The sequence below is a fragment of the Rattus norvegicus genome, chromosome 14 (genome assembly GCF_021556685.1).
Source record: "Rattus norvegicus strain SHRSP/BbbUtx chromosome 14, alternate assembly SHRSP_T2T, whole genome shotgun sequence".
NCBI lineage: Eukaryota > Metazoa > Chordata > Mammalia > Rodentia > Muridae > Rattus > Rattus norvegicus.
Genome location: NC_141547.1, coordinates 98,775,552 through 98,801,780, shown reverse-complemented (window position 1 = coordinate 98,801,780; position 26,229 = coordinate 98,775,552). Strand labels below are relative to the sequence as shown.

The 26,229-nt window shown below is 42.9% G+C and overlaps 1 protein-coding gene across 1 annotated transcript; it reads right to left on the bottom strand.

The window, feature by feature from the left end:
- Window positions 1–830: 830 nt before the first annotated feature.
- Rab1a (RAB1A, member RAS oncogene family) lies at window positions 831–25,881 on the bottom strand. The gene is given in 6 exon segments (NM_031090.3): window positions 831–1,646; window positions 1,808–1,939; window positions 3,202–3,297; window positions 7,987–8,082; window positions 11,439–11,511; window positions 25,682–25,881. Coding segments are annotated over 6 exon segments (618 nt in total). The 5' UTR covers window positions 25,705–25,881; the 3' UTR covers window positions 831–1,448.
- Window positions 25,882–26,229: the final 348 nt, after the last annotated feature.

The following is a 26,229-nucleotide window of genomic DNA, read 5'->3' as shown; positions in this document are numbered from 1 at the left end:
AGAATAAAGGTGACACCTGGAAGTGGAGGCAGGAGGATCAGGAGTTCAAGGCCATCCTTGGTTACAAGTGAATTTGAGGCCTCTTGAGCTATGTGAGACACTGTCTCAAAAAAATGGGTGCAGTCTGGGACATGCCTTTAATCCCAGCACTTCTGAGGAAAAGGCAGGTGGGGGAGGGGTGGTCAGCCTGTTTTACATACTTAAGTTCCAGGCTAGCCAGGGCTACATAGTGAGACACTGTATCAAAAAAGGAGGAAAAAAAGCCAGGTGTGGTGGCGCACACCTTTAATCTCAGCACTCAGATACAGAGACAGGCGGATCCCTGAGTTCAAGGCCAGCCTGGTCTACAGAGAGTTCTAGGACAGCCAGCGATACACAGAGAAACCCTGTCTCCAATAGCCAAAAAAAATAAAAATAAAAAATAAAGAAGAAATAGAAAGGCTTGTGTGTCCTCAGACTCAGCATGAAGAAACAGCAGCACACATACCAGATCACTGCCTATGAGGAAGCATGTGCTGTGCTCCATCTCGACCACACATGCATGACAAGTGCTGCTGGTGAGGCCACTTCGGATGGTCTGGGCTGGAGATGAAGCGCTAAGAAGCACACAGTCCACAGAGTTTGAGTTCCTTGAACCAGTGAGGTTGGTGAAGTCTACACAGCAGAAAGCTTCTAGGTCACTCATCAGACTGTTACTAGAAAGCAAACCCTGGGCGCTGTGCTGTTAAGATAGGTCTACAGTGCTGCACACACAAATGGCTGTTGAGTAGACTGCAAAGCTCTATTTCCCTTTAACCATAGGAATTAAAACAATACTTATCACCATACAGTTTGATATTACTTCCAATAAGTACAATATTTATTAAACATATCTTCAGTTTTGTTACATAGTGTGCAACAAATTACAATATTCTGCAGCCACAAATTATATGCAGAGTATGAAGAAACTATTAATCAGATAGTGTAATCTTTCCATTTATAACTCTACCAGGAAGAACTAGCAAATCAGATCTTACATATAACGTCTCACTAAACTTTATGCATGGAAACTGACAGACACTGGTTGTGCTGTTTGATACAAAATGGCTGAACTTCATCTTCAGAAGACTAAACCCAACATCTAAACATGCCAATATAAACATCAAAACAAAATATATTCTAACCAACCACGGGAAACGATCTGGTATCAGGAAAGCAACAAGGATTACACACATTATTTTATAAACCAGCACACAAAGGTTTAAAACAGTTCTGAAAATGAAGTTAGCTGTCTTGAGTCAAGGGAATAAAAAAAAAAGTCAGTATTGACCATTTACAATCTCTGACCTTGTGGAAACGGTAAGAATCTGTTGTAGTGCAGCTACATACAGTACAATTCAGGCAATTTGTTTTTTCACTTGGGTTCAGATTGCGAATTCATTGCTGTGAGAAAAGGACGGAGGCGGATTTTAGCAGCAGCCTCCACCTGACTGCTTGACTGGAGTGCTCTGGATTTTAACATTGGACTTCTCCGCACCTCCAGCTGTTGCTCCAGGACCCATCCGCTTTTTAATCTCCGCTGCCATGGTCATGAAAGACTGTTCTACATTCGTTGCGTTCTTAGCACTGGTTTCCAAAAATGGAATTCCAAGGGAATCTGCAAATTCCTGAGAGAATAATAAGGCACAATGAACAATGGAAAGTCTCTCTCTGACCTAGTCTGCTCCAGCCTTCTGAAATGGGAATGGGGAACTCCGCTCACTGGCTTTTAGCAGGTGAGGCAGTCCCCACAATTAGAATGCAGTGTTAAAGTCAAACCCACACATACCTTGGCTGTTGTGTAGTCTACTACTTTCTTTGTGGTCAGGTCACATTTGTTCCCTACCAACAACTTGTTGACATTTTCGCTGGCGTAGCGATCGATCTCCTGCAGCCACTGTTTCACGTTATTGAAGGACTCCTGCAGAGGGAGAGAAAAGGGTGATGCAGCTCGGGACACCAGTGACCAACTGAGAAAGGGCTCGAGGCCACTGTTAGCTATAACTAAGGAAAGAAATCTGCTAACACAACGGTGCGCACCCAGTCAATGGGAAGAAGGACTCACAGGCCTGGAGTGAAAATAGCTTATTTGGAAAGGGAAACAGTTGACATTTAATGATAAGCAAGCCCAATTTTAAATTGAAATTTTAAAATATTGGTAAGACCTAGTTTCTGAAACGGTAAAATTCTGGTTTATGAGCTGGGTGCAGTGGCACAGCTTTAATTCCAGGACTTGGGAGACAGATACAGATTGATCTCGAGTTCCAGGCCAGCCCAGTCTACAAAAGCTGTTGCAGGTCAGCCCGGACTACACAGTGAGATCCTGACTGAAAAACAAAACAAAACAAAACAAAAAACTGGTTATGAAGAACACTAGTGTCAGCACTATTATTTGGCCTAGGGTGCACAATGGCTGACAAGTTGCTGGGCATACAGAAAGCCCTGATCTTAAACCCCACTGTAAGACGGGATGGGAGGAGAAATCTACAAACAACAGGTAAGGATTTTCCATTTTGTTTTTCACATAAAAATGTTTTACGTGAGGCTGGGCATGGTATGGTGGTGCATGCCTTTAGTTCCAGTGCTGGGGGACAGAAGCAGGCAGATCTCTGAGCTCAAGGTCAGCTTTATATACAGCCAAGACTACAGAGAAACTCATCTTAAAGAACAAACAAAAATTATGGTAACAGTCTACAGATGTTTAAAATTAACAAGTTACGTCTGCTTTGGGTTTTTACTTTACTGAGATGAGATCCTGCTCTGCTGCCTAGGCTGGTCTCAATCTCCTGGGCTCCTGAGATCCTATTTCAGCCTCCCAAGCAGCTAACTAGAGGCACAGGACATCATGCTAATGGAGCATTTTCTTTCCCTATTCATATTCCATTACCTTTTGCTTGTAATGGTAAATCTCTTAAGTTATCTCCAAATTAACTATCTCATTCAGATAGTTCAGATTTAACATTTGCTACAAGCAAATGAGTTTTTTGTTTTTATTTCTCGAATAGTAAAAATAAATTTCTGACCGAAAGTCTGTTCAAAAGCCTTCAAGGACAGCCAGTCCACACAGTGAGTTCAGGCTAGCCAAAATTACAGTGAGATTGTGTCAAAATCACCCACACACATACACAAAAGTAACTAACTTCCTGCTTTGTTGGTAGCATATAATATTCTCTAGAAACTTACCTGGTCTGTCACATCATACACAACTATGATGCCATGGGCTCCTCTGTAATAACTGGAGGTGATTGTTCGAAATCTTTCCTGGCCTGCTGTGTCCCACTATAGAAAAAAATCAGGGAAGGCAAACAATTCCATTAAAACATACTTGGGGGAACATGCAGGAGAAAACTGTAGATTACTAGGATTTGAAATGCCAGCAGTATTTAATGCTTACATTATTAAATTGCATTGCAAGTATCAAATATGTTAAAATCCAGAAGAGAAGATAATGCCTACGGTTTAGCAGGTAGTACTGATGCCAAAATTCTAAATTCTTTGAGAATATAAGCTATGCTAGGCTAGGCTAGGCCGTCAGTAAAACTAGAGTCCAGAGCCACAGCTTACTTCTTGGCTGCAGCCACTTGTCACAGACCAGGCTCTGCCACGCCCTAGGGTAACAAGGAGGCGCTATCTCAGTCTGAGCAGAAATAATGTAAGGAGAATGTTCCTTAACACCTTTGAAATGAAGCTCATTTCTTCTAAGTGGAGAAGAGCATGGAGGGAAGGTTCAACTGTTAAGAGGATATATTGGTCTTCCAGAGAACCTGAGTTCAATTCCCAGTACCCAGATTAATGCTTGTAACTAACTCTAGCTTCAAAGGCATCCAATGCCTCTGGTTTCTTCAGGCACATGCATTCATATACACATATGCTTAATAAAAATACCTTTTAATGAGAAAAGACAGATAAGATTGGCCAGCAAGAGCTATGCAAACCTGACAACCTGAGGTTGATCCCTGGAACCCATGACAGAAGGAAGAAACTATAAGAAGGTATCCTCAGGTCAAGTATGGGGACTGCCTATAGTCCCTGCACTGAGGCAACAAAGGCAGGTGGAGCTCTGTGGGTTCAAGACTAGCCTTTTCTATATACAGCAAGTTCTAGGCCAACTACGGTTATATAGTTTGAGACCCTCTTTTAAAAATAAAAATCCTTTGACCACCACAGATGTGCCATGGCACAGAAGTCCCACACACATGGTAATATTAATAGGGCCTTTTAAATTTTTATTTTGATTTTGGTTTTCAAAATAGGGTTTCTGTGTAGTCCTGCCTGTCCTGGAATGTTGTAGATCAGGCCATCCTCCAACTCAGAAATCTGCCTCTGCCTCTGCCTCTGTAATTCCTCCCCTGTGCTGAAATTAAAGGTGTCCACCATCATGCCTGGCTGACAATTATTAATTATGTTTTTAAAGACAAAAATGTGTAACACATTAGGATACCTTATCATTTAGATGCACATGTGCACGCATACATACACACAAAAACTACATTTGGGGAAATGTGAAAACTAGATATAAAATATTAATGATAATTCTGTTAAATATAATGGTGAAACAGATAATAAAATGTAGATGCATATTAATTATAGTAAGTCTTTTTTTTTTTTTTTTTGTAAAATTGGGCATAGTGGTGCATAACTGTAGTCCCAGCAGCAGTGAGGGCGCAGAAGCAGGATGATTACAACAAATTCAAAGCCAGCCAAGGCTACATAGTAAGTCTGTCTCAAAACACCCCCAAAGCCTTTAAACATTAACAAAGGAAACTTCCAGATGAAACAGAAAGCAGCCAGGTGTGGTGGCACACACCTTTAATCCTAACACTTGGGAGGCAGAAGCAGGTAGATCTGTGAGTTCAGGGCCAGCTTAGTCTACAAAGCAGTTTTCAGAAGAGTCAGGTCTGTTAAATGGTAAAGAGAGGGAGAAAAGAAAATGAAAGCAAATAATATTCAAGGTGAGCAGCTACTTATCTAAAATCCAAAATAAAATCAATACTGGCTTCATTTCACTTTTCCCTCTGGAGTCTTCCAACCCAGCTCAGGGAGACCTGGCCATCATGACAGAGCATAAAACATGAAGGGACAGACTTAGAGCACTTGGAAGAAAGCACACGGCCTGACAAGCTGACATGCAGTGGGCTAGACGTACAATTTTGCATTTACATTCTTATAACATTTTCTTTTTGTGTGTATATATGGCATGTATATGTAGGGACCTAAGGCCTTCCTGGATTACACTCCACCTTACTCACTGAGCCCAGAGCTGACTGAATGGCTGACAAAGCTGTCCCGTGCTCCTGTAACCCACTCTCTGCCTTCCATGGATTACAGACAGGTGGGTCCCCACCTACAGCGTCTTCACAGGTGAACTCAGGTCCTCGAAGTCACAAGTACTACTGGACCATATCTGCAGCCCTTTCTACACACGCCCCAAATTAAAGACAAGCAAACCTAAATCTTAACAATACAGACAGGGGTTGGGGATTTAGCTCAGTGGTAAGAGCGCTTGCTTAGGAAGTGCAAGGCCCTGGGTTCGGTCCCCAGCTCCGAAAAAAAAAAAAAAAACAATACAGACTGCTAGGGAAGGTGCTTAATGTAACAGTGAATGTAAACTCATGCATTCCTTTTTTATTCTTTAGTAGATTAACAATAAGCATGAAGTCCACGAAGACCAAGAGAGAAATTTTATTTTATTTTTTTTCATTTTTCTTTTTTTCGGAGCTGGGGACCGAACTCAGGGCCTTGTGCTTACTAGGCAAGCGCTCTACCACTGAGCTAAATTCCCAACCCCGAGAAATTTTATTTTTATGTATGAGTGTTTTGCCTGCACGTATATCTGTACACTAAGTACATGCCTGTCGGCCACAGAGGCAAGAAGGCATCGGACTTCATGGGGCTGAAATTATGGTGTGTGCAGCACTGAACCCCCAGTGCACTGAGCCACTTCTCCACACCCAAAGGAAGAAAATTTTTAAGAAATTCAGAAAAGTTTGTCTCACATACTGTACTGTACTATATTTTAGGGAACCCTTTTATAAAAGGTACTTGAAAATGCAAGACATGAAAGTTCGATGCCAAAAGAAAAGTAATTAACTTGATTCACACAGCTTCAAACTGCAGAGGAATTCTACAAAAGTTAAAGGACACTGACTCCAGCCCAATATAAAGAATGGAGAGCTAGAGCCAGTAAACTAAAAGTACCTGCTTTTGAAAATGGTGAATTTCCTAAATATGTTTATGTAACAACACCAGATAAGGAAAGAAAATTCCTGTTAAAAACTCCTGTTACAGAGAGTAAACTGCAAGATCCTTTCCAGACAAAGGAAGTAACAAAATTAAAATATTTTAAAATACACAAATCCTGTAGAGATTGATGACCACATATTCTACTGATACCTAGGCTTGGATGGGTCCTCTACAATATTGTGTCACATAGCGTATCATACAATAGCATACCCCAGAGCCCACTGACCTGTCTCCAAGATCAGAAAGGGACACACATAGCAAGAGCCATGTAATTCTCAAAACTACCTCATAAATTAGTAAGCCAGGAGACAGTACGAGGGGTGGAGCTGAGCAAACTTGTTATTTTTCTAAGTCAACATCAAAAAGCTTGGCATACCCCCATAACCCCAGCACTTGGGAGGCAGACGCAAGCAGATCTCCGAGTTGGAGGCCAGCCTGACCTACAGAGTTCCAAAACAGCCAAGGCTACACAGAGAAACCCTGCCTCAAAAACCCAAGAGAAAAAGAAAAGAAAGAAATATCAAAATCAAAATAATAACTTTGACTCAAAATTCAGGACTTCAGCACAGAGCAAAATCCATTTCCATGAAAAGAGCAATGGTCAGTCTTCAGTGTTCCTTTACACTAAGCCTGCTCTACAACACACTAACTTCTGAAATTAAAACCCTACTTAAACAAACAAAAACTCCTATTAACTGTGCGCGTGCACACTCGCATGTCTGTGTGTCTGTGTCTCTGTGTGTGTGATGATACTCATATTGTGAACACCCTTGCCACACAGAGGTCAAAGGAGAACTTGCGGGAAGTCCCTTCTCTCCACACAGGTCCACACAGGTCCTGGGAGTCGGACTCAGGCCGTCCGTAACTCACCAAGCACCTGCTGGGCTGTCATACTGGCCCATCATCACTTTTTCCTTTTTTTTTTTTTGGGTTCTTTTTTTTGGAGCTAGGGACCGAACCCAGGGCCTTGCGCTTCCTAGGTAAGCACTCTACCACTGAGCTAAATCCCCAGCCCCCACTTTTTCCTTCTTAACCTGTTGGCAGTTCCTAGACTCATGCTCAAGACATAGAAGCATTCGACTGGAGTGGGAGTGAGGACAGACAAGGTACTGAAGATAGCAAGGGAACACAGGTTGAAGATGGAGAGCGCTGGTTCTCCATCTTGGTTCTCCTAAACAAACGATTCTCTGAGCATCCTTTTTGTCTGAGAGTAAAACACGCATATTTAAGAGTTTCCTTCCAATAAAACTCTGTTTCTACAGTTGGAATATAGGACCTTAAAAAAGGAGAAACACTCACAGAACGAAACAGTCGCCTTTAAAGCAAAGAGGCTCCCCTAGGTTCCTTCTAACATGTGGTACCACTCAGCACAGGAGGAGACACCCAGAAGATGCCAAGTAACACTGTGAGACGAGGAGCTCAGACTTCTGACTTAGTAGGAGAAAAGGCTGACTTAATTAAGTAGAGTCTGCCTTACAAACAAATTTCAACAAAGAGGACGTGAGCTGTAGCTCCATGTGAACAGTGCAGACTTAGCATATGGGAGACCTCGGGTTCAATCCTCGAAATAGATGTTTATCAATAAGAAAAGTTAAGCCTGGGAAATGCTTTTTGGTCTAAAATCTGTATCAATGCATGACTCTTTTTAAGAAACTTTATATTCAACTTTGTTAGCATACTACATACATACTATACATTACCAACATAATTTCCAAGACCACTTACTATCTGAAGCTTGATTGTTTTCCCGTCTAGCTCTATAGTCCGTATCTTGAAATCCACACCAATCGTGCTGATGTAGCTTTCCGTATACGTGTCATCCTGAGGGACAGTCAGTGAAATCAATGTTTAACACAGGAGATCTGTTAGTTTGCTTACATTATAAACTAAGTTTTTAATCATCTGACTCTATCTTGTTTTATGTTCTAATTATCTCATTACAAAATACCAATTAGTTAAAAGTTTCTTTTTACTTTGAGATATTTCTCAAGTGTTTTTTATTTTTTTTTTTCATACATCTGTAATGGTTTGTATATGTGCTGCCCAAGGTGTGGCCCTGTTGGAGTGGGTGTATCACTGTGGTTTGGGCTTTAAAGTTCTCATTCTAGCTGCCTGGAAGTCAGTATCCTGCTAGTAGTCTTCAGATGAAGATGTAGAACTGTCAGCTTCTCCTACACCAGGCCTGCCTGGTGCTCGCCATGCTTCCGCCTTGATGATAATGAACTGAACCTCTGAACCAATTAAAATGTTGTCCTTGTAAGGGTTGCCTTGGGGGCTGGAGAGATGGCTCAGGGGTTAAGAGCACTGAGTTCAAATCCCAGCAACCACATCGTAGCTCACAACCATCTGTAATGGGATCTGATGCCCTCTTCTGGTGTGTCTGAAGACAGCTACAGTGTACTCATATAGAATAAGTAAATAATTTTTTTTTTTTTTTTAAAAAGAGTTGCCTTAGTCTGTTTACAGCAGTAAAACCCCAACTAAAGACAGCATCTCTTGGTAAATTCTTTACATGTCAGGAAAAGATTCTGTAATTGTCAGAGCTCCCCTACCCCTATGAGTTTTCCTAACTGCTAACCAGTAAAGTTCTTGAACCTCAAACATCCAATTCATTAACCACAAAACAGTGCTCATTTCATTTTCCTCTTAGGGATGGATTTCAGAGTCTGTTTTACAACCTGGTTGAGTTTTTAAATTGAAATTTAATGCATGTAAGGGATTCCTTGTTTATTAGTATGTAACTCTGTGGTTTTTAGTAAACATATAAAGTTATACAACCATTATTTAATTCCAGAGTATTTCACTACCCAAAAGGAGACTCATTAGCAGTTTCTACTGCCTTTTCTCTTTCAGATCATGGCAACCAAACTATTCACTATCCCTGGAGCTTTGCCTAGGGAACACTTCGTAGACATGAGAGTCTTGCTGGTAGCTACTGCTGGCCTCAGACACGAGCCTCCTACTCAGACTTTGGAATGCTGACATTACAGGCATACCACACCTTACTCAGATTAATAGTTGTTTTTTTAAGTATATTACTTTATCAAGGCAGGGATCGGTAGATCTCTGTGAATTCAAGGTCAGCCTGGACTGTAATATTGAGTTCAGCAAAGGATACATACTAAGACCCTGTCTCAAGACAAATTACTCAATGTCTGTGTGTAGACATGTGCGTGCCTAGTACATACATGTGGTGGTCATAGGACAATCTGTGTTAGTCAGCTTTCTCCTTCCACCCTGTCAGTCCTGGGGACAAGGCTTAGCTCATCAGCCTTGGCAGCAGGCATTTTTTTTTTAACCTGCTGATTCATCTCACCAGACGTACTGCTTCAGGTTTTTTTTTTTTTGTTTGTTTGTTTGTTTGGTTTTTTTGGTTCTTTTTTCCGGAGCTGGGGACCGAACCCAGGGCCTTGCGCTTCCTAGGCAAGCGCTCTACTGCTGAGCTAAATCCCCAACCCCTGCTTGTCAATTTTGTAAACCAATGTTTCTCTTTTTGGGGACATGCTAGTAATCTCAGTACTTGGGAGTCTGGGGCAGAAAAGTCACTTAAAATCTGAGGCCATCCTGTCTAGGAAATCAAAGGCCAGACAGGGATACACAGTGAGGCTCTACTTCAAATGAAAGAATTCATGAGGGGCCCTGAGATGGCTCAGAGAACAACACTGACTGCCTCCAAGCCTAACAACTTGAGTTCAATGTTGTTAGGACTCAAAAAGTACAAGGAGGAAACCAGCTCCTGCAAGTTGTCTCTTGACCTTCGACCTGCTACTATGCTTGTGTGTGCTTCTGCCCAGGCACACATACATAGAAAAACAAGTAACTGGTTGGGTTTCTGGGGGGGTTTTGTTGTTGTTGTTGTTGTTGCTGTTTTGGTTTTTTTGGTGTGTTCTGTTTTTTGAGACAGGGTTTCTCTGTGTAGCCTTGACTTCTCTCCACAGACCAGGGTGACCTCAAACTCACAGATCCACCTGCCTCTACCTCCCAAGTGCTGGGAGGCTGGGATTAAAGGTATGCACCACCACCCAGAGTAAGTAACTGTTTTAAAAGAAGTTTTCATTAAAAGCAATTCCAGAATTGGGGCTGGAGAGATGGCTCAGTGGTTAAGAGCCTGGCTGCTTTTCCAGAGTTCAACTCCCAACAACCACATGGTGGCTCACAATATCTTATGATAGGATCTAATGCCCTCTTCTGGCACAATGGTGTACGTGCACATAGAGCACTCACTCGCACATAACTTTTTTAAAAATCCAGACTGGAACGACTAATCATCACAGAACTGTAAGGCAATACCTCAGAGTACTCTGGAAACAATGATGGACCTCAACTTAGTCAAGCCAGACTCTAGTAAGAGCAGTGTATGACATAAACTGCCAGGCAGTGAGGTAGCCACTAGCCCCAAGTGGCTTATGAAGTAAGGAACTAATTTTAAAAAATTTTAAATTTAAAAAAAAATTTAAAAAAAAAAAAAGCTACAAAGAACTATGTTATCACAGCTCTAGAGCTTAATCTGAGTTACAGGATTGTACGTGTCACCTCAACACATGTAACATATAACAGCCCACTCTGCCGGCTGGTAACACTTCTCTTTAGTCTTTTAAGATATGGCTCGAGTCTGTCTTTTCAGGTCACTTTCAATATAGGCCAAGGCCCTCATCTTCCTCTCCTCCTGTGTGGGACTCAGCAGCCTTCTACAACGAGCACTGGACACCAACTTTATCTCATACTTCCCTGCACTTCTTCCTTGGCCATTTCTTTTCTTTTCTTCTTCTTTTTCCTCTTCTTCTTCTTCTTCTTCTTCTTCTTCTTCTTCTTATTATTATTATTATTATTATTATTATTATTATTATTTCTTCCTCCTCTTCCTCTTCTTCTTCTCCTTCTTTTTGTTTTTTTTTTTTTTTAAACTGACTTCAAGCCCAAAGTGACGCCCGCTCTTCACCTCCCAAGTGGGAAGATTACAGGCAATGCACTACCAGAGCCAGCTCTCCCTTGACTTTCTTTTAAAAACATTTATTTTAACAATCAAAGACACCACTGGGGGTAGGGGCGCGTTGCTTGGGAGCACTTGGGAAGAACTATATAAAATTGTTTGATTTTTGTCTAAAACAAAAACCACTGCATTATTTGACCAACTAAGCACACTGCTATGTGTAAAAAGTATTTTAACTTCAACTTACCGCAAACCTAAGGAGAAGGCAAGACTTTCCAACCCCAGAGTCGCCAATCAGGAGTAACTTGAATAAATAATCACTGCAAAGAGAGAAGGGAACCGCATTTATAGTAAGAGCGTGTGGCACCGTAAGCTCTACAAGGAAGCAAAGCTAATGACAAGCAACGTCATGAAGACTGCAGGTCCTGAAAAGCCAACAGCAGCCCTTGGTGCACAGCTGAACTCCAGTAAGGCAGGCAATGCCACCATGGGCTCTCAGATGAGTGGGCTTCCTCTTCCAAAGAAAGTACAACAGGAAGCTCATGATTCCTGTTCTGAGAGGACCGAGGAGCCTTACGCTAACAAAATCCCAGCCCTCTACCCTATCAGAATAGAGGAGGTTATGCTCCTAGTAAAATAAGCCTCTCCAGGCTTAGTGGCCCAACCCTATAATTTCAGCAAGCACTTGGGAGGGGGAGACTGGAGAATCATGAGTTTTAGGCCAGCCTCATAACAAGTTAGAGGTCCAGCCTGGAATATATGAGACCTTCTCACAACAACAAAAGTCTCTCTTTCAAATTCGAAAACCAAATGACTCACTATGCAGAATAATCCTCCAATGAAATAATTTCTATGATCCTTTTCTAGACTTAGGTCTAATGTCCCCTCATATGGCTCCATGGTAAAGAGCACTGGCTTTTCTAGCAGAGGACCCAGGTTTGAGTTCCAATGCTCCCAAGAACTCCATTCAGTCCCAAGAGTTCTGATGCCCTCTTCTGGCCTTCCAGGGCACTGCATAACATGGTGCACAAGCAGACGAAACACCCATACACATATTTAAAGCATGTGAAAGCCTGTATTTTGAATGTTGAACTCTAGAAACATAATAAAAATGCTACCAACATTTTAAGCTTATTGAAGTAAGTCTTCAGAGACCTGGACAAGTAGGTTCTGGCGATAGAGATAATAGCTATGGGGAGAGAGTTCACCAAGCATATACACTCTATATTAAATCCCCAAGCTGGGTGCTTGGGGGGCATCTTGGCTCTGAAGCAGGTTATGGTGGCATGCCTTAAGGGGCCAAGGTAGGACTGCTAATCTACATGGAGAACTCTAGGCCAGCCTGGGCTACAGGGTTAAGACCCTATCAAAAAGGGTAGGAAGGAAACTTGCTAGACTCTGATAGATAGATAGATAGATAGATAGATAGATAGATAGATAGATAGATAGATAGATAGATAGATAGATAGATAGATAGGCAGGCAGGCAGGCAGGCAGGCAGGCAGGCAGGCAGGCAGGCAGGCAGGCAGGCAGGCAGGCAGGCAGGCAGGCAGGCAGGCAGGCAGACATAGATATAGATATAGATATAGATATAGATATAGATATAGATATTGTCATCAGTGTAACCATAATGCCTAAAATGAAAGGGAAATTTTTCTTAAGTTCTGTTGGGACGGTTTTGATTTAGCTTTAGTTTTTAATCACTATGTATCCCTCGATGTCCTGAAACCTGCTATGTAGATCATGTTGTTCTCCAACTCAGAGATCCAGACTCTGACACCTAAGTAAGGAGATGAAAGGCATGTGACACTACATCCAGCTTTCTTTTTACATTAACTGTGTGTGCTCATGCACACGCCACATGGAGGTCAGAGGACACCTTGTAGGAGTTAGTCCTCTCTATCATGCACATTCTAGAAAGTTAACTGAGGCTGTCAAGCTTGATGGACAAGTCTTTACCATGGAACCAATTTCCTCGTGCAGAATGAGAATATTTGAAAGAGAAACTTTAACTTTCCTTTAGTTATGCCACTAGTAGAAACAACAGACCCCAGGGAACTGAAAGATCCCCCAGGGATCTCATGCCAGGAAAAGAAAAGCACAGAAGCCTGGTGCCAGCACACAGTCCTAGCCATTTCTCAGACCACCTTGGGATGAGAGACTGAAGCCGGACAGTGACAGGCAAGAATTCACCTTGACAGAGACTGGTTGGTTGTATAGAGAACTCTGGCCTCTACTTAGACCTCACCCTCATGTCAGAGCCCTAAAGAGGGACTCAAGGTGTTGCTGGATCTCTTTGCCCTTCTTCCCAATGTGTCATGCTGAATAAATGTCCCCCTTTCTGCTTTTTGCTATTAATTTGGCTCTTTTCACTGGCTTGCCAAAGATGAGTGGCCAAACCTAGCTTGTTGGGGCCACTCGATGGCACAGGCTTTGATTTTGATTCTGGTATCCCACTGCTAGGACTGACTCAAATAAGCACCACTTAAAGATGTCTTCCCGACCTAAAGGCAGCAGATGATCCCATCCCCCGCAGGAGTCCCTGTCCTCCCTAAGCCTGACTACTCTCACAATCTAAGCACACCCCCAAATCAAGACTCTGAGTCATTTCAGAAGGTACACTTCATTTTGAGCTTTGTTATTTAATTAAAAAACAGCTAATCTATTAAGACTAATCTTTATTGTGGAAACTATAATTCCAATGTAAGCAAGTTGTGACTATCCATAAATTGTTACCTATCTCTGCTTGCAGAGCTGTATTATTAAACATCTTTTTGATTTTACCAAATTACCACAGTATACTTACTCCTAAATATATCTGAACAAAAAAATTAAAAGGAAAAATCTAAACTGCTAGTGAGCAGTGAAGCAGAGGTCACAGAAGAAAATAAAGGGCCTTTTTGAACAAATCAGTGCTGGGGCATACCGGTTCAGCTGCCGAACACATGTCTATCACACATGATGCTCTGCATTATACACAGCTGCACACCCCTATAACCCCTGTAGTTGGGAGGTGAAGGCAGGAAGATCAGAAGACTCTAGACCAGGCTGACATACATGAGACCCTACCTTTAAAACAAACAAACAAACAAACAAACAAAAAGTTTCAGGACGGAGATGGCTCAGTGGTTAAGAGCACTCGTTGCTGCTCCAGAGGCCCTAAGTTAGACGCTCAGCGACCACGTGGCCGCTCACAACCATGGACACTGCATGCACATGGTGGATGGGCATACATGCAAACAAAACACCTATATACATAAAAATAGTAAAATGTTTTCATCAGTAAAGGAGGCCTGGGCATGTATATATAACAAAGTACTTGCCTAGCACACGCCAGACCCTACATTTCATGTCCAGGCCTTTTACAAATCAAAAAGAAACACAGATAAGTTGCCAAATTTGAGATTTCCAATCTGACACTGTCTGAACAGCATATCCTCCCTAAGCTGTCCTGAGTCCTGTTACAATAAAGGACTGAACTGGGCCACCAATGATGTCTGAGGTGTCATTGCCTTTTTAAAGAACTATTGATTTTATATATTTGAGTACACTGTGATCAGACACACCAGAAGGGGGCATCAGATCTCATTGCAGATGGTTGTGAGCCACCATGTGGTTGCTGGGAATTGAACTCAGGATCTCTGGAAGAGCAGTCAGTGCTCTAACCACTGAGCCATCTCTCCAGCCCAGTGTCATTGCTTAAAGATCAACCAACGACTCTGGTTTATTCAGCACAATGACAAGGATGGAAGATATAGAAACACTGTTACTAGCTATAGCACTGACCTTTTAAAAAAAGCATTTAACGGGGTTGGGATTTAGCTCAGTGGTACAGCGCTTGCCTAGGAAGCACAAGGCCCTGGGTTCGGTCCCCAGCTCCGAAAAAAAGAACCAAAAAAAAAGCATTTAACTTAACATAGTCTAAAATTTTGCGAGCCACCATGTGGTTGCTGGGAATTGAACTCAGGACCTCTGGAAGAGTAGTCGGATGCTCTTAACCGCTGAGCCATCTCTCCAGCCCAAGAAAGATTTTTTTTTTTTTGTTCTTTTTTTCGGAGCTGGGGACCGAACCCAGGGCCTTGCGCTTCCTAGGCAAGCGCTCTACCACTGAGCTAAATCCCCAACGCCATAAAATTTTGCAAATCTTATTTTTGAGCATGGAGTTTTCAAGTAAGTCAAAGCCATTACAGAAGCTGGGGTTGGTAGTGCATGCCTATAACCCTGCACTCTGGAGGCTGAGGTGACAAGACTGCCACCAGTTCAAGGCCAGCTTGGGTTACCTTGGAGACACTGTTGCCTCAAGACAACAAAACAAAACCACAGCCAGCCAGCCAGCCAAAACTAGGGGTAATATTAAATAAAGAGCCTAGCTCCTAAACCATAAGCTTTACTAGCAAAACAGAGGCATGAAAACGATAATTTATAATCATCTTCACTCAGGCTTTTTAAAAACATACAGGAGCAAACTTTAAGGCTCTCTCAAAGGCAAAGCCAGAAAAATTTGAGCCACAAAGTATATACAACCACATTTTGGATTATAACTCAAAAAATAAACATATAAATTACTCTATTGTGGTATAAATGGTTAACTAAATAATTTGGAGAAACAGCTCTTCCTTATAGAATCTCCATGCACATACAGAAGGAAAACAGAAAACGAGTAGATCACCAAGAGGAAAACCTGCAGGCGAAGTTAAATTAGTAGGTACAACTTAAGAGAAAAATAAGGTATTTGTGTGGCTTCAAATTACATCCTCCCAAGTGTTGATTGCGCTGGCGGGCTTTGTTGTTTGGGAGAAACTTCTTATGAAACAGGGTCTCATGGAGCCCAGGCTGGCTTCTGACTCCACAGGAAGCAAAGGCTGCCCAAAACCTCTTGATCACCCACCCTGACTAAGAGCTGGTTTTACAGCCTGGCACCACACCTAGCATTGCATTGCTGATTTTAGCAACTCTATCCAGTAACTGCTTTAAATCCTTCTTCCCTGGGAGACGGAGCAAATCTGGTCAGTATCTAATAAAACAGACAAAGGGGGAAGACACTTTTGAAGGACACTAGTGTTCAAGGGCACTAGCGGTTCTCCAAACTTAAGTCATTTACAATGCTGTACAGATATTACAACAATGTTCCAGTAATAGCATCACCAGAATGAAAAGTCAAATCCCATACTGGTTGTCATAAGATTTCTGATACAGTGCAATGAATAGAAAAAGCACTGATTTCTGTAGCATTTTCCCAAAATCTATCACCTTAACCAGTTATAAATTAACCAGATGAACTCATTACACTTGAGAGGCAGAGACAAGGATCAATATAAAATAAAGGCAACCTAGTCAGCTCCAGGTCAGAAAGGACTACACAGTAAGACCCTACGTCAGAAAGGGGGAGTGGGTGTGGCTGGAAGGTGGCCCAGCAGTGACTGCTGCAGAAGACTAAGGCTCTGTTCCCAGAACCTGTATGGCAGCTCATGAGAATCTCTAACTCCACTTCTAGGGAATTCGACACTCTCTTCTGGACTGTGCTGACATCAGGAACACTTGTGGTGCATATACATATATGAAGGTGAAAACCAAACACATAAAATAAATGCAAATGAATCCTTGAAAAAGAAAACTAAAGCAACACGCAAATGTAAAGTGAGAGGCAGTCTAGGCACACTTCAAAGATATCCAGACTCAGGGCTGAGGACAGCTCAGTAGGAAGAATGCCTGCTTAGCATGCATGAAGCCCTGGGTTTAACCACCAGGACAACATAAACCCAGCCTGAAGACCCATTCCCATACTGTAATCCTAGCCTGTAGAAGATAAAGGCGGCCCATAAACTCAAGGGCTCACTCAGCTAAATTGTGAGGTTAAGGCCAGCCCGGAGAAGAAAGCTATCTTGGGGCTAGAGAAATGGTTCAGGCATTAATAGAACATACTGCTCTATCAGAGGATTTGAATTTGGCTCATAACCATCTGTAACTCCAGCTCCGGGGGGATCCCATGCCTCAGTCTTCCACAAGCACCTTCCATTATCATTCAAACAGTCCTATACAGATATACATATACACAGATAAACTAAAAAGATAAACTTATGGGGCTGGAGAGATGGCTTAGTGCTTAAGAGCACTGGCGGCTGTACCAGAGGACCTGAGTTCAATTCCCAGTACCTACATTGCAACTCACAACCACCAATAACTACTTCCAGGGGATCTAACTTTCCTGGCCTCCCTGGGCACCAGCCACACACAATATAGATGTGTATACAGGTAACACACCCATCCACATAAAGAACAGAAAAATAAAAAATAAACTGTAAAAAGGAACCTGTCTCAGCAATAGTGGTTCAGAAAGCAAAGGCAGGAGCATCTCTGTGAGTTCAAGGCCAGCCTGGTCTACAGAATGAACTCCAGGACAACCAGAGCTATGCAGAGAAGCCCTGTCTCCAAAAAAAAAAAAAAAAAAAAAGAAAGGAAGAAAGAAAGGAAGGAAGGAAGGAAGAGAAACAAAGAATTAATGAATGTCAACATCATTAAGCCAAGCAGAGTAGCACATGCCTATAACCTTAGTACTCTGGAGACAGCAAAAGAATGCTCTCCTACAAGTCTTCAGTCTGCTTCAGGCCAACAACGGCTAGCTACATAAGCAAGATCCTGTCTCAAAAAGACAAAAGCCCTACAAGTGCCGAGACAATCAATGAAAAAGGAGGGACATCGGAGAACAAAGGTAACTAATATAAAGAGAGCAATCCAGAGTAATCTGGATCAAACCCTAGGCCAGAAAAAGAACATTCATGGAAACAGTGATGAGTCAGAAATTTAAAAACCTCAATTAAAAAATAAAAATAAAAAACAGCCGGGCAGTAGAGGCTCACGCCTTTAATCCCAGCACTTGGGAGGCTTTGAATTTGAGGTCAGCCTGGTGATCTACAAAGCAAGCTTCAGAATGGTAAGGGCTACATAAAGTAACAAAAAAAAAAAAAAAAAAAGGGAAAACAAACAGCGCAGCGCAGCGCAGCACAGCACAGCACAGCACACTTGTAATCCCAACACTGGGGAGACTGAAGGATCGCTGTGGCTTCTTGCCAGCCAATCTAGCCAAACCAGCCCTTTTCTTTACATGAACCGGTGAACAATTTTGACACTAAGTCTTTGGAACTGAGATTGACTTTTTCAAAAATACTAATTAGCATCTGTTAATTATACATTATGCATTTTAGTATGGCATTGCATATCTATCTTGGTCATACTCACATGGCCCTCCCTCTCTTGTCCTACTTCTAAGGGTCACTGATCCTCTTCAACTAATACTCCCTCTACTTCCATTGGAGGTGGGGGTGGCAATGAACTTATTAGTGTTGTTTACAGGAGCACAGGCACCTCGTCAGTGGCTACACCACTGAGGAAAATGAATCTCCTTCCCCCAGCAAACAGCTCCGGAAGACTCTCAGGGAAGGCTGTGTTGGGAGGGAGAAGCCCTTGCTGATCCATGACCGGAAGCCAATGGTTCAATCTTGGGAAGGTCTTACATAAGTACTCACAGCTGCTCCAGGAGTTCAAAAACGCTAATGGCTTCCATGGCTTTTCACTCTCAGAAAGACTTCACAACTTCTAAGGTCCCAATAAAAAACATGCAATAGACAAGAAAGAGAAAAGCAAGACAGACACAGTATTTAAAAGAGGTCAAAGGCCACTTAGACCTAACTATAGATGTCGTATTCCATGACTGCGGCCATCTCTGCATTTTAAGTTTAGAACTGGAATTTACAGTTCTACCTTAGCCTTCTCAGTAGCCTACAATTACAGGCATGGACCACCATGTAAACTTCACAAACCCTCTTGTCAGAACTGTGTACCTAAGACTCCCAAGGTTCCCCTGCCTACTCTAGGAGTACAGGAACATGTCATTAGTCCCTACTCAAAACAGCCTCTCTCTGTTTTTAAATCTCTCCGTTGGAGTCTGGTGGCAGGCATTTAATCTCAAGTTAACTGGAAAGCTAAAACAGGAGTATCACAAGTTCAAGGCCTACCCAGCTACAGAGCGAGTTCAAGGCCAACCTGAACTCCCCTTTTGACCAAGTGTTGAAATACAAAAGAGAAAAGTTCAGTGGCAGAGTATATGCCTAGCATGGAAAACGGTCTAGTAAAGCCCCCAGTCTGAAAGCACGTGTGCCGGGCTGGGCATGCCTCACTGCCTGCACTCTCACAGAGGGCTCAGTTCAAGTCACAGCACCCACAGGAAGTCACCACCACCTCTAACTCCAGCTTCGGCAGATGACACCATCCTACAGACATGCATGAAATAAAAATAAGGCTTTTTAAAAGTGTGTGTGTGTGTGTGTGTGTGTGTGTGTGTGTGATAAAAAATTTTCCATGAATTTTAAAGTAGATGTTTATCTAAATGTTATCTGGCTTAAATTTAAAAATTTTAGGGTTGGGGGGATGCATTTGGAGACCATAAATTCAATCAATGTTGGCAACAAAAAGCAGGGTTTTTTCCTTTAAATTATATTCTAGGGGTGCTGAAGAGATAGCCCAGCATTTAAGAGCACTAGATGCAGAATGTTCCAGAGGATCCAGGTTCAATTCCCATAATTCCAATTCCAGGGAATTCAAGTCCCTTTTCTAGCTCTTCTGACACCAGGCATCCATTAGGTGCAGACAAATAAGAAGGAAAAACACCCATAAACATAAATATCAATTTTTAAAAAAAATTAATCATATTATAGTACCAAAGCAGCAATTTCAGCCCCAACTTCTACAGGAAAACAACAGGCAGACCACTCCTTTCTCTTTAAAAGGCAGAGGGAGCAATTTACCAATGTCTCTTACTAAGACACTCCAATGTGAAATTCAGACAGGGTAATAAAAAGTAAGTCACATCTAAAATAGCTCACATAATGGCACTCAGGTTTTGGTTTTCTGTCCTTTCCGACTTTTCTCTGAGACAAATCTGTAGGCCAAGCTGCCCTGGAATCAAGACTGGCTTTAAACTCCTGACTCTCCTGGGTACTGAGATTTGCAGCCTGAACATTTAGTAAAGGTTCCAAAAGCTGCCTGTCTACCTGACAACCACAGACATGATGCTTCGGACACTAAAATCACATTCCTCACAGTAAGGACCCAAATCACCTTTCTTCCAATTGTTCTACAAGGAGGAGGAGAGAATGACAGGGGCCATCTGCCTGGCATGTGCAAGTACTGGATTTGACTACCAGCCACATACACACTCACAAACAAAACAGTAAAAAGCAGTGAAAACTACATGAAAGCCAGGAATGATATTAATACACTGTCAGACAGATAACTGATTAGTCCAATTTTATTATCAAACACTTAAAAGGGAAAGGCACTTAATTGAAACAGCTCTATTTCAGAAAAGCATAAAAGTGTAAAAGACTGCTAACATTTTCAGGAAATCTGGAGTCTCATTTTAAAGTGAAGGAGGAATAGGAAGAAAAGATCACTGTCATTAAACTGCTCTGCCCAACCCCAGAGAAGGTTGCTCACTTTTAATCAGAGCATCTGGGAAATGGGTATTCAGTCATTCCCATCTACACAGTGAGGTTTGGTTTGGTTTAGCTTTTTAAATTCACTATGGGGGCTGGGGATTTAGCTCAGTGGTAGAGCGCTTACCTAGGAAGCGCAAGGCCCTGGGTTCGGTCCCCAGCTCCGAAAAAAAAAGAACCAAAAAAAAAAAAAAAAAAAAAATTCACTATGTAGGCCAGCCTGGCCTCAAACCTCAGGCAATCCTCCTGCTTCAACCTCCCAAGTACTGGAATCATATGATGAGCCACCGTGCCGTGCTACTTTGTCACCTTAACTAATAAACAATCATGAGACTTCAGCTCAATCCTTAGGGCCCACATGAACTTACTCTCACAGACTGTCTTACACACACACACACACACACACACACACACACACACACACACAGAGTAATAAATATAAATTTTTCAAGCACTGGGATTAAAGTCTTGCGCCACCACCTGGCTCTATTAAAAATTCTTTAAACTTTGGTGGCTTAGGAGATGCTTGTGTGTCTGACAAGCATGGGGACCAGAGTTAGAAAGCATCCACTTCATTTAAAAAACAAAACAAAACAAAACTGGTGTGGTGTCCCATACCTGTTATCATCTCAGCACCAGGGAAGTAGACAAAGGAAGATCCCTGACGCTAGCTGGCTGGCCAACCTAGCCATTTCTGTGAACCCCATATCCCAGTGAGAAACCTTGTCTCAAGAAAATAAATAAACAGGGGCTGGACAAGTGGCTCACTGGTTAAGAACACTGGTTGTCCTTCCAGAAGATCCTAGTGTGGTTCCCAGCAACCACATGCAAGCCCAAACAATCTGTAATTCAGATGACTGCCTCTTCTGACCTCTTGGACACTGCATGTACACAATAAGGGGGAAACACTCAAAAACACAAAATGAAAATAATAAAAGGTAAAAATTAAATGGAAAGCTCCTAAGGAATGAAACCCAAGGTTGGCCTTTGACCACCAAATGCATGCAGGCATTCGTACACATACACCCAACACTCATACATGCTCATACATACAACACTCATACATACATGAGAACACACATGCACACACAAAGCTTAAGGTCTGTGTTAGAGCTCAGCTGTAGGATGCTGGATAGCTTTAACACGCAAAGCTATAGATTCAAATCTCAGCACTCAGCAGGCAGAGACAGAAGATCAGAAGCTGAAGGTCATCCTCAGGTATAAAGTGAGCTTGAGGCCAGGTTGGGATCCTTGATAATTTGTCTCATGATAAAAAATAAATAAAACTTCCCTAGAAGCTAATAGATTATGACAACTACTTCTTGTATGAGGTTAATTAGTATCAAGTCTGTATTTATATCTGTCTATCTCTCTTTTGAGACAAAATCCCTATGTCACCGTTGACAGTCTAGAATTCTCTAATATAGACTGGGGTGGTCTTGAACCTTCAGTGAGCCTCCTGCCCTGCCTCAAGTGCTCAGAGCACAGGCTCCTCCACTCCTGGCTCTGTTTAGCATCTTCAATCAGTGTGTTGGAATAATCACTGCCTGCTTCACTCCCTAGCTCTGAAAATCAAATCTTGGGCCAGCAGCATATCTCAGTGCCTATAGCCATGACTAAAGACAGTTACCACCCCAGAACCTGCATAGTAGCCAGAGAGAACTGATCCTGCAAGCTGCCCTCTGACCTCCACCCATTCACTGTAGCAGTCACGTGCCCCCTCTCCAAACATACAATAAGTGTAAAATGTCAAAGCTGTCTTCCAGATCTCCAGAAAAAAAAAAAAAAAGTTTTGGCCCTTTCCATATACTTTACCACACAGTTCACATCACACTGTCAGTTAAATGCAAGTGCCTCAGACATTACTCTTAGTTAATATATGCTTGCACTTAAAATAGTAATAAAATATCTATCATCACCTCTAATCTTGAGCAAGTTTCATAAATCCTTTCCTCAAACTCCTGGTCAATTTACTACACAGTCTAGAATGCAAATATAAGCCAGATACTGGCATGCTTGAGAACTCAGGAAGAATGACTAAAGCACTGTCCATTCAGGGCACGGTGACTCCTATCTGTAATGTCAGCACTTGGGAGGCAGAAACAGGAAGACTGCTGCAAATACAAAGTCAGCCTCATTTACAAAGGGTGTTTCAGGAGAGCCAGGACGACATCACAAAACACAAAAAGAGTTATTAGCCTTGCTATTTATTAGCCATTCCTCTTCCATTTCCTCCAGAAAAATCTCCCCTGCCTCACTTCTGTGCTAATAACTCTCCTTTTTTAGAGAGCACGTTTTGCTCTCTAAAATTATTTGTTTAGATTATTGGGGGAGGGACACACATGAAAAGAACAACCTGCAGGTGCCAGTTCTCTCCTTCCACCATATAGGTCCCAAGGATGGAACTCATAAAGGTGGCAGATGGCTTCCTCTGCTGAACTACCTTACATGTCTCTTCTAGAACAGTCTTCCAAAACCCAACAGCCAACCAGAACAAGTGACTCTGCCCTAAAGTCACACTGTCCTGACCCATGCTGCACATCTGCATGCTCTATCTCCTAGTATCTGACATGTATAGAACCTATTTTGTATGTTATGTTATGTTACAGGCCCCTTGAGGTTAAGGTTTACACTCCTAAGTCCTAGCTTGCTTTAAAATGATTTATACTGTTTACAACATGATCTGGATAGCTGTCCTTTTTACATACTCATGGACACACTACTACCTTAATAGGTAGTAAAAATGACTGTCTCTTGTACTACTTTATAAAAAGAGAAATAGTCTAAGTAACATCTAACTTTGGTCATTTATAGTTAAATCTCTTACAGTATTTAAAAATATAAGAATGCGGTACATAAAATAAATAAATAAATCTTTTTAAAAGATACATATAACAAGGGCTGGAGAGATCGCTTAGTAGTGAAGAATATTTCTCTTCTTGGAGAAAACTCTAACTCCATTCCCAGCACCCACATCAGCTGGTCACAAGTACTCTAACTCCAGTGCCAGGGGATGTCTCTAACCCAGCAGTCCTCAACCTGTGAGTGGCAACTCCTTTGATGGGGGTCAAAGGACCCTTTCACAGGAGTCACATACCAGATATCCTGCGTTATCAGATATTTACATTATGATTCATAACGATAGCAATATTACCGTTATGAAATAGACATGAAAATGCCATGGGTAGGGGTCACCCCAACATGAATTGTATTGAAGGGTCATAGCATTAGGAAATTTGAGAAGAATAAAAATATTTAAATACATATGTAACAAATATAGGAATCTTCTCAAATAGAAATTAGAAACCTTCCTAACAAATCCATGTTCTTCTCTGTTTCCCTAAAATCTAACTAGGAATCCCAATAACTTTTCATGACATGTCATGGAACCTCATTCCCTAAACTGATTTTGTGCTGGGAGAGGGGCTGCCACCACAGTAAGTGTGTCACCATATGAACTGTTCCCAACTTCTTAAAGAAATACAAAAGCCTGGGTCAACCACAGAGCTCTGTGGATAAAGTGCTTATCTGAGTTCAGTTCCCTGAAGCCACCCACAAAGGGAGAAAGAACAAGCTCCCAAAATCTGTCCCGACCTCTGCCGCAAACAAAGTGGCACCTGTGCACCTGCAATCACATGTGTCACAATAAAAATAAAGTATGTAAAGTTCTACCAAGATACCAAGACTTCTGCTTAACCCAAATGAAAAAGCACATTTCAGTATTAAACCAGCCTTAGAAAACTTGAACTTAGAATGTCTTTTGCAAGAGCCATGTGACACACACATGACAAGTCAGCTGAGCTGATGGATGGACCTTTCCTGGGGACACACTTAGCGGGGACTGACCAAAGCAACAAATAAGCCCAGGTTTTAGGGCAGTATTGATTTCTCTTATTAAAAAAAAAAACAAAACAAACAAACAAAAAAATCCCTCTCCCTTAAAGATTTCTGACACTAAAGTATAATAAAAATGACATCTCTTCGAGTTATTTTCATATATGGAAGCCAGAGGAGAATTTTAGGGTCAAAGAGAGAGCCCAACAATATCTATCCAAGAAAAGACAAGAGCAGTTCCCATGAAGGTGCCAGGTGTGTCACATCTGCTAGAGTGACTTCTTGAGTAAGCAAGAAAAAGGAATGCATTAACTTTTCATGACACGTCATGGAACCTCATTCCCTATCTACAGGCATTCAACCAGGTAATCTAAAACCTACAGTTCTATCATCAAAGGCCCCATTAGTTTCTTTTCAAAATTGTCTGCAAACTTGTACTTTAATTTGGTGGTGCCAGGAAGACGTTTCTAGTTTATTTTTAGTTCAGTTTTGTTGATGTTGTTAACCTACCGGAAACAAAAGGTGACTGAGAGACTCATGTGTCCCCCTAAAACAAAAATTTCACAAATGTTCAGGATTTTAGAAGGGTCACATCTCACAATTCTTACACAACTCTTCCAGGAGACAAGCCCTAAAGGAAACTAAACATTGTAAATAGCTTCTCGCCATCTCCTCATTCCCCTCAAGCCCACGCAGTCCCAAGAAGCATCCATATTACCAGAAATCCAACCGTGAGAGAGCTCTAACAAGCTCAGGATTTACAAGTAAAGCTGGTTTCCTCCCTGTCGACGCTGACAGCTCCGCAGAGCCGGCGCAGGGTCTGACAGTGCCCTCTAGCAGAACTCTCCCACCTACCTCCCCTTAAAAACAAGTCCTCCTCCAGCCGTCACTGCCTCCAGGGACGCGCCCTTCCTGGCCGCTGTCCGAGGCCCACTCCCCAACGCCCGGCCGCGGCACCTAGCTCCCCGCCGGCTGCGCCCCGGACCCGGCCCGGAGGCCCGACCCCTCCCCGCTGCGGCCCTCGGCCATCAGACAATGGGGCCCTCGGGCTGCTCCGTCTCGTTCGCCTGGTCGACCTTCCGAGTGCTGCGCAGCGAGCCTCCAGGCGGCCCTCACCCCAGCTGGACGCCCTCACCCCGGCCCGCCCCGGCTCTCCTGCACTCACTATTCGGGATTCATGCTGGACATGTCACTGCAGCTGCCGCCGCCGCCACCGCCCTTGCTGACGCAGCCGCCGCCCCAAGCCTCCGCGCCACGGGTAATGGAAGGGGAGGAATGAGCTAAGCTGTTCCGGTAGAGCAAACGTCGACCCCACTCCGACCCTTAGAACACAATCAGCAGCCGCCGCCACTCAGTGATCGCTTCCACCCAAAATGGCCGCCGGCGAACCAGGAACTGGGGAAGCCTAGGCCAAGGGGCCTGTCGCGGCCCAGAGGGCGGCAGCGTCGCGGGGCACGCTGGGAAAGAGAGTCGTGAGCACTCCGCGCGCTGGGCAGCCTGACGAGGCCGAGGGCAGCCTGCACTCGGCTTCCCACTAGGCCCCACGTCCTCTACGCATGCGCCCTTGCGAGCTTGTCGCCCGCCCCGTCCCGATTCCCTCACCCCCACACCCCGCCCTTCCTGCTCCCCTCCCCGCTGGCCTGCTGGCTAGGACTTCGCTCGGACTCCCCCTAGCGGATTGGCTAAGGTCGAGCGGACTGTGTTGATGTCATC